The sequence below is a fragment of the Limulus polyphemus genome, unplaced genomic scaffold, assembly GCF_000517525.1.
Source record: "Limulus polyphemus unplaced genomic scaffold, Limulus_polyphemus-2.1.2 Scaffold630, whole genome shotgun sequence".
NCBI classification, from domain to species: Eukaryota; Metazoa; Arthropoda; class Merostomata; order Xiphosura; family Limulidae; genus Limulus; species Limulus polyphemus.
Genome location: NW_013666240.1, coordinates 324137 through 334054, shown reverse-complemented (window position 1 = coordinate 334054; position 9918 = coordinate 324137). Strand labels below are relative to the sequence as shown.

At 33.8% G+C, this 9918-nt stretch overlaps 1 protein-coding gene across 1 annotated transcript; it reads left to right on the top strand.

The window, feature by feature from the left end:
• The first annotated feature begins 388 nt into the window (after positions 1-388).
• LOC106459573 (hemocyanin AA6 chain-like) lies at positions 389-8467 on the top strand. Its single transcript, NM_001314135.1, is given in 9 exon segments — positions 389-618; positions 1498-1715; positions 2174-2379; positions 3119-3515; positions 4849-4977; positions 5550-5684; positions 6288-6474; positions 6855-7078; positions 8156-8467. Coding segments are annotated over 9 exon segments (1884 nt in total). The 5' UTR covers positions 389-422; the 3' UTR covers positions 8348-8467.
• The last annotated feature ends 1451 nt before the right edge of the window (positions 8468-9918 follow it).

Below are 9918 nucleotides of genomic sequence, written 5' to 3'. Positions count from 1 at the left end.
TATCGACTCTAACAGTCATTATTAACCACTAAGTTTGTTTTTTAATTATCAATAATAAATTAGCAGTATTTAAGTATCAAGGGCTGTTCTGGGTTGTGTGAATACATTCATCTATGATTTAAAACGAAAGTCCAGCTTATATTCCAATGTTGTGTATTTCTGAACACACTTCGTATGAGTCGCTAGCCATCCGGTTTCTAATACGGATTTAGCGAAGAAAGCCGCTCCCTTCCTGTATTGTGATGATATTTTTACCGTGTTTCTGCTAGTTAAGGTAGTTTCAGGGTAAATACTTCCAGGAACGAGGGCCTTATTAAAATCTAATGCCAGTATAAAAACCTCTGTAACCGTTGCCGTAAACCATCAGGGTACAGTTCGGATTGAGTTCAGAAAGACCAGTCTCACTCTATAGCCGACCAACGATGACAGTCAAGGAAAAGCAGAGTCGTCTCCTCCCTCTTTTCAAACACTTGACCAGCTTGACAAGGGATCAGCTTCCCGTGGGCTTGAGAGATGACCGCCTTAAAGATGTTGGCCACCTACCCAGGGGCACACTTTTCTCTCTCTTTCACGCCAAGCATCTAGAAGAAGCCACACACTTGTACGAAATTCTTTATGGTAGGTGGTGTATATGTCTTTAAGTCTTTCTTTGTACGCTGTTACGATGATTATTCTTATTCAAATAAAATTAAAGGTTAAATTAATTACTGTATACAATAATGTGTTGTTTCGCTACTCTTATTTACGTCTTATCATTGCAATCAAGCCAACAGTTAATGTTTTATCATTACAGTCAAACCAACCATTACTTTACAAGTTCGTCGAGACTTTTTAACAAGAATTAATGAAAATGGCTTCGAGACTTTTTTATTTGCAAGTTATATTATCCGAGCGTGAATCACTTGTGTTAAAATGGATACTTAAGAGGAATTTTCATTTTCTTTTCACAAATATCAAGTCGAAAGATCAAAAAGAATGTTAGAGATGATTGGAATACAACAGCAAACAGTATATTTGTATTTAAAGCATTTGGCTACATATTTTTATGTAGAAGCACAGCTAAAGTATTTCGTATGTGAATGTATCAGAACGTAAACACTGGTACTAAGTAGATTCATTTTGTCATAGGACGTTAGTTGACGAAAATCTAATTCGTAGTAAAAAATGATACGTCACTTTGAATTATAAAACTATCTACTTTAAAGGGTTTGTTGCATATAGCTTATCATAAATCGTTTTTGAGAAAATGCTAAGTTAGATATTCTTGTTAAAGTGAGAACCTTACATCTTAAAGACATAAAAATAAAATTATCGTTCACTTGAAAAAAGCCCATATATCTTTTTTTTTCATAGTAAAAATACCATAAGTAGATTTGTTTTTCGAATTGAATTTTAAATAGTTAATTCATCCATTTATTGTTGTTGTTGTAAAAATAGATCTTCGTTGGACATAAAATGACAAAATTCTAAAAAAATAAGTTAAACATTTATTTCTAGGAGCTAAGGACTTTGACGATCTCATGCACCTACTCGAACAAGCACGAAATACTGTCAACGAGGGTATGTTTGTCTATGCCGCTACAGTAGCCGTGCTTCACCGTGACGATTGCCGAGGAGTTACTGTCCCTCCAATAGAAGAAGTGTTTCCTGACAGGTTTATACCAGTCGAAACCATCCGACACGCTGATAAGGAAGCGGCTGCTCATCCTGATAAGGTAAAACTGTTTTAAATCTAACTATTCTGTTACGAATCCTTTTTTCTAGTCTTAATTAATCTATGTAATACCAAATTCACTGCTTATTTAAACTGTGTAAAACCACACTAACATTAGATTACAGTGGCCGACTCGGTTTTTATCACTTATGCAGATAACGTGACTTGACCTTTGTCACCTTATTAGGTTCTGCAGCTCAATACATAATAAGCTGTGAAATCATACAATAGTAAAATATTTAAGTGTGTGTGAGTACATTTTAGCAACTAGTTAGATTACGTGACGTTAGCAACACATTGCTAGGTTTGTGTGTCTTCACATTCAGAATATGTTTAGGTTAAATGACATTCAACACATTTTTAGACCATGCGATAACACGTTCAGTACCTCGTGAGATTATGTAATGCCTTTTTAAATACTATTTAAATTGTGTGGTATCTCCTTTTGCTTTTTCCCAGGATATTGTTGTGGAGTTTGAGGAGACTGGCAATATTTTGGATCCCGAGTACCGATTGGCTTACTATAGGGAAGATGTTAGCATTAACCGCCATCATTGGCACTGGCATATTGTTTATCCCGCCACCTGGCGTCCAGAATTTATGCACAAAGAGAAGGACCGAAAGGGAGAACTCTTCTACTATATGCATCAACAGATGTGTGCCCGGTAAGACAACTCTAATATGATATTATGAAATACATCCATATGTTTGTGAGTTATCCGTTATACGAGTAATGTTGATTATATATTTCACTCAGTTATTACAGAACATGCTTTGAATTTTGGGATAGAAAATATAATTGTTAACTATATAGCAATAGTTCAGTTAACAAAGTAGCTCCAAAATGATAGCCAGAGAATTAGCAGTTTTTTTTTTGCTATAGAATAACAAATTACATTCGACTATAATGCCCATTTTTTATATTTCAGGTTATATAGATATATATCTATCATACAATGTATCTCCAGTAATGTGAAAAAGTACATAGAAATATAATGCTGAAAATTTTCATAGGTTCGTGCACACAAAAAACAAACAAAAAAACTTTGACGAATATACAGCTAACTAACAGTTCAAGTAAAAGAATAAACAACGAAACTTTATAAGAAAAGACTAGGGTTAATGATGAACTCTTGTGTGCAGGATATGATAGGAATATGTAGCACATGTGCGTTTTGGGTTATAGGATTTTGTATGACAAACTCAGGGCATATAATCTCCCTTTTTCTCCTTATGCTCAGGTTATTTAAGTATCTTTTTTGATGTTTTATGAATTAACGAAAACTTCCTTTACTTGAATTTCTGATATATATTTGTACGTTTTCAAAGAAGACATTCCATGTCTACATGTAGCGGAAGAAGACAACCTATGTCTCATGTCTGAACACTCATCTTTTTTCCCAGATATGATTGTGAACGTTTATCTAACGGAATGCACCGTATGTTTCCCTTCAACGACTTTCATGAAGAACTCGAGGGATACTCTCCTCACTTGACTTCCCTGATTAGTGGTTTGAATTACGGTACTCGACCCGATGGCTTGAAACTTCATGACCTTCATGACGTCACCATCCAGGATATGGAGCGCTGGAGGGAAAGAATCCATGACGCCATCGACCTGAAGATGGTTCATGACCACCATGGTAAAGAGGTTGCTGTTGATGACGAACATGGCATTGATATCCTTGGTGCCTTGGTTGAGTCTAGTCATGAATCTGTTAACCAGGGCTTCTACGGCAGTTTGCATAACTGGGGCCACGTGCTGACAGCTCGTGCTCATGATCCCGAGGGCAAGTTTCATGTAAGTACAACTGAATAAAAAACAAACAAACTTATTTTACCTTTGTTAGTTACAAAATAGTTGTTGTTCGCCTAGTGTGATGTTCAGTTACACAAATTTTGATACTTAATATGAAGTACGGGGTCGACAGTTTCCCGGACACAGCGATTATGGATTTCTGTGTGACTGGACTGTTGAAACAGACGCTAGCGATTTGACTGGTATGTCTTCGTATGCAATAACACGAATACCAGTTTCTTTCTCTTGCTTGAAATATGCAACGGTTGAATGGGGTATAACTAGAACTCATACCCTGTTTGCTGGTTTTTAAACGGAGATCCTTCTTGATTACGTTGTGTACTCTTGCCTGAGACATGTGGGAAGATTTTGTCACTGACCTTTGTACTTGTTAATTTTCACCCTTTTTACAAAATGCCGTATTTTGATTACAACGGCTGAGGTATAACTTTATGCAGGTCACTTTCTGGATGGTTCTGGTTTCACAAATTGCTCCATATTCCTTTATTTTCCAAAGTCATTAAGTACAAGAGATATTCCTATCTTGAACCTATACGGATGTGAAAATCCTATCGTGAATTGAAGTTATGTCATATAACATACAGAGAGAGAACGTTTTATCAAAAGAAAACGTAATTATGTTTTTAAAAATATATTGAAACTTGGTATATACGGCGACATATGAAAGGACACATTACTAATATTAAGATATAATGTGGTCAGTAATAAATTTCTGTCAGGTTTCTCCTGGTAAGCGATCCGGAACCTATTTTGTTTTTCAATCTAAAGACTGAAATACTATAGTCATGTTTAAGGCTTCCTCGGTTTCGAAATGATATTCGATTGATATATTCATCGAAATTACTTCTTTCCAACCAATCCGATAGTCTCAATTACGTTTTATATTATTTTCCAAAACTCACCACTTCTCTCCCACTGATCCGGTACTTATTTTTTTCTATACGTTAAGTATTGATTATCACAGTAGCGTATTTTCCAAAACCTATATATATTATATATACATTTATTTTATCTGATATGACAATGAGAACATTTAGATTTTCTAGGCTACAACTTCTAGGGAAGCAGGAATTTTATTTTGCTCATATTGCAACATATTCATATGGTCCACCTCCAACTGCTTCCTCATATTGTTATTGTACACACACTTAACCAATATTCTTATTGAAATTATTATTACTATAAATTCAACACAAGAGACACTAGTCGTACTTCCCAACCTTAATTAACTTACTTTATTGCTATTCGTGCGATAAGTTTTCTATTTCTTTACTGTGAGTAAACGCATATTAGTAGAATACGATATTTTTTACAGGAAAATCCAGGCGTGATGAGCGACACCTCTACATCTCTACGTGATCCAATTTTCTACAGATGGCACAGGACTCTTGATAACCTGTTCCAGGAATACAAAGAATCTCTGTCGCCCTACACAAAGGAAGAGGTTCGTTTCAGTAATTGTATTCACTATATATATATATTTGTGTCTTTGAAGACTATTATGTAGCGAAAATTTTGTTCTTCCAAAAGTCCATTTAAAACAATCAAAGTAACTAGTGTGGAAAGGTAGAAAGCTCGTGAGTTTAGTCGCTAGATAGGACGTTTTGTTCTTAGCAAGTTTTCATAGATAAAGAACGACTCAGTGTAAACAACGCGAGCAATCAATTCCATTTAAATAAAAGAGTTTATTCTGTTTCAACCTTATTGTACAATCTAAAATACCATGTTAAGCCGTTACTGAGTCATACAAGCCTTAAATAGTTGATAGGATATTTTTGATGAGAAGCAGTTGAGTCATAAACTAAACCAGGCAGTAAGTTTGAGTGGCACACAAAGCACAGTCTCAACTGTCAATACAAATATTTCACATTTTGACAAAATTTGTTTATCAATATTAATTAATTGGACCATCTACCAACACGGTTTTGGTCGTAAAGTGTATATTTTTAATATACATCAAACATGAATATTTACTTGAAATTTCAATATTTCATGAATATACTTTTCTGTGAATAGCTATCATTCCCAGGAGTTGAGGTTCTCAGTGCTACTGTGAAGGCCAAGACCGACAACGTTATCATTACATCTATGGTTGAGAGCGAACTGGAGCTTACCCATGGAATCAACTTCGGTACTGATCACTCTGTGAAGGTAATGTTTTATCAAAGAGTTATAGGGTTAGTATTGTATAATATGAGAAAAGAGATTATCTCTAAGATAATTTTGTAGTTTCAATGTTTATAAAATTATTTGTGACCAGTAATTGTAGGAAAATATATGCACCTATTCTACCTCACTTGCGGAAACATTAATTTAATATTCTAAGAAACATTTTTGAACTAACTTGAAAGCATATGAAGAATTAAATAAAATATACGATAAGAAAGGTTATTTGATTTAGTTCTACTTAAAAGATCAAAAAGTTTCAGATTTACATATTTTAATTTATTTCATGCAAAAATTAACTATTCTAAAATTTTACTACAAAACTTAAAATCTTAAGCAAATAATATAATAATAATAAAAGTAAATTGAGGGAAATATTTCGTGCTTAACTTCTATCAATATATTAGTGTTAATTAGTTAAAATAAGTAATTTGTGTTTAAACAATACAAGAGAAGTGACTAATTACATCGAGTGCACATGCTGTGTTAAATCATTTAAACATGGAAGTATCTTAGTACTTAAAAATTTTATAGCAAGATGGAAAATTTTAACGTAATTTCATGGATTTTGTTTTTAATCCCCGACAGGTGAAATACAACCATCTCGATCATGAATCATTCAGCTATCAAATTAAAGTAGAGAACACTTCCGGCTCCACCAAGCATGCCACTGTCAGAGTTTTCTTGGCTCCCAAATATGATGAACTGGGTAACCTTCTGCATCCCAATGACCAACGACGTCTCTGTATTGAGCTCGACAAGTTCCACAAAGAACGTAAGTGTGTTGATGAAAGAGTTCATCAAATACAGCAAAACATAAAAAATAAACAAAAGCAACGAACAAGAAAAACACACACACACACAGTTCTCAGTAGAAGCGAATGCCCTATTTATAAGAAGAATATGGGTCGCCTGGCACCGATTGTTAACAGAAACGTACAAAAAATGTGAAATTAGCCTAGTTTTTTCTAATATTTAAGCACTATTGTTACTGCACCAGTTTTGGTTGACAATTACTTATCACTTGGTTATTTCTTTAAATTTTAAATATTTCAATTTTGTTTCTGAACGACGTTTTCTGAGTGTGCCGATTGATTAAAGCTAATTCACAAAATTATATTTTTCGCGAGTAAATTCAATCATCTCTATTTGCAGTAAAGGCCGGAAAAAATGAAATCACACGTAACTCCGTGGATTCCAGTGTGACTATCTCCACTCTACATACTTTTGATGAGCTGGAGAGTGGTGTTGGAGTGAACGAGAATGCTGATGAATACTGCAGCTGTGGATGGCCGAAGAACATGCTGGTACCACGTGGTAACAATAAGGGAATGACTTTTGAACTCTTCGTGATGCTGACTGACTGGGAACATGACAATGTAAGTACAAACCTGAATCATTTAGATGATAATATATCATTTAGTTCAATGGAACAAGTAGGATGAATAACAGAAACGTTACTTATTTTTATTTCACAGATTCATTAAAACTATCCAAATTTAAAAAAAAAAACATTTAAAATTAGCTACTGCTTAATTTAAAACACGAACGAAAAGAGTGCACAGTAACGATTAAGTTTTGTGGTTGTTTGAGTTGTTAAACAAGGTGCCTTATTAATGTTAATAGGCTAACCCTATAGATTAGTTAGTAGAACACTTGTCTGGCTTCGGGCAGATCTTCGGAATGACTCAGAACCACGGAGATGACAAATAAACGGAATTATCTAAAAAATTAGTTCAAGAATCAGTTCACAAGCACTAACTCATAAAGAACGTTTTAACAACTCAAACTACCGTAGCTTTCGTGAAGCTTACGTAATTGAAAATACATGAATAATAAGGTTGTATAAGTTTAAAAGTTTTCGTTTATGATAACACATTGTAAAACAGTGGTAAAGTTACAATATCAAGTTTTTAACTTGGAAAATAAGATATTCCGGTGTGATAGATATTATAACACAGGATAATAGAACTAAAGGTAGTGTTTACAGTTTAAAATTTACGCTTATTAGTGGTTGATATTCATCTCTTGTTATAAGGTCAGATTTTTGGCGCAAAGCTATACAATAAGATATCTGTGTTCTGAACCCTGGACTTTAGCACTGTAAGTTCGTAAAATAGCTGCTGACGTATCGGGGAATTAAGGCCACTGAAAATACTTATAAACAGTAACGAAAACAGTAATACGTGGTAGAGGAGGTTTTGCTCGCAGAATAAGCAGTGCAATATATATATATACACATAAATTCAAATAAAAATAAAATAATTTGAAACCACTGATTTCAAATAAAAATCTAAATATCATTTTACTGATTATTATTAATTTATAAAAACGAAAATGCTGAAAATACGAAAATATTTGTTTTTGTTTCAAGTGAATGAATTTGACATATTTGACTATAAAGGCGTTGACTATAATTGGGTGATATCTTTATGCATCCTTTTGTTTTCTAACAGGTTGGCGGAAAAGGATCTGATAACCACATGTGCGATGACGCTGTCAGTTATTGTGGAGCTAAAGATAGCAAGTACCCCGATAAAAAACCAATGGGGTTCCCCTTCGATCGACGAATCGATGCACACGATATTGAGGAATTCCTAACCCCAAATATGGCGTTGACTGATGTCAAGATCAAGTTCGAAGGTTAAAAACCAATATAAGAAACTTTACTGTGATCTCAAACGAATACAGCTCGTACTATCAGTTGTAATACTAAACTAAAAATGACAAATTCGAAATTGAAAACAAAATAAAGTGTTCATTATGAATGTTGTTGAATCTATGTACACTTTCATAACTCAGAAGGCTATTTTTTGTACAGAACTCAAAATAATTAAAACAGAACACAAATAAATTAAACACTTTTGATTTGTCATAAAGACACGAACCTGTACATACGATATCACTCTAAACTTACAAGTCTACACAATTAATGATAATTGTGAACTATGCAAATGATATTAATATTGAATTTCAAATTCATGCAATTAACATTGATTTTGAATTATGAGCCTTTAATAGTCAGAAATAATAACCTTGGATTCGCTAATTCGATTGTGTAACAAAGCTTATCTAAATGATATCTATCTATTAGATATGTTATAATACATATTTAAAAAAATATTTTCAGCAGGCGGCATTTTTTAAAGTTAAAAGGTAAATTACTCCAAACAATTTAAAGAGACAAATTTCATAAATTATTATTCAACCAATTAAAATATTGAGCTGAAATTTAGGTATATTCTGTCTCCACCGACATTGATAAAGTATCTGCACCTGCAAGGAATAATACTTTTGATCATTTGGTGGATGTGGGTATGGTAATTCTGTTTCGTTCCTCAGTCAATACAACTCCAAGTATTTTGAAGTCATGTGAGGGGTTTTATGTATGCGGTGTCCAAATAGATTCAAGAGTTGCTCTATTGGATTATTTTAAGCTATGACTTATTTCTGGCCATTTCATAGCTTCTTTAGTTTCTGGTTTAAGGTGAGCCATCACAACGTTCTAGGTATCCTGAATTAAGGCAATTTGGACTGACTAGATCCCCCCCCCCCCAAAAAAAAGAGTGTACATTTTAGTCGAACATCTCAGTTATATTCTTGAAGCAATAATTCAATCTCTAGAAGCACAATAAGATCTATTCACACTAATGCCTCTCTTCACGAAACTGTCCTGTTCAGTGATATTGCATCGAACAAACATTTTGTTTCTGTCTCTTCAGACACCAACCCTTGATCCTTGATGAAGGCATGCAACTTTGATGCATTAGCGTTAATGCCAGTTCTGATATCATACATAGGTCTATATAATGACACAGACTGATATCACACATAGGTCTATATAATGACACAGACTGATATCACACATAAGTGTATATAATCACACAAACTGATATCACACATAGGTCTATATAATGACACAGACTGATATCACACATAAGTGTATATAATGACACAAACTGATATCACACATAGGTCTATATAATGACACAAACTGATATCACACATAGGTCTATATAATGACACAAGTTGATATCACACATACGTCTATATAATGACACAAGTTGATATCACACATAGGTCTATATAATGACACAAGTTGATATCACACATACGTCTATATAATGACACAAGTTGATATCACACATAGGTCTATATAATGACACAAGTTGATATCACACATAGGTCTATATAATGCTGTGTAGAAAGTAATCAATAA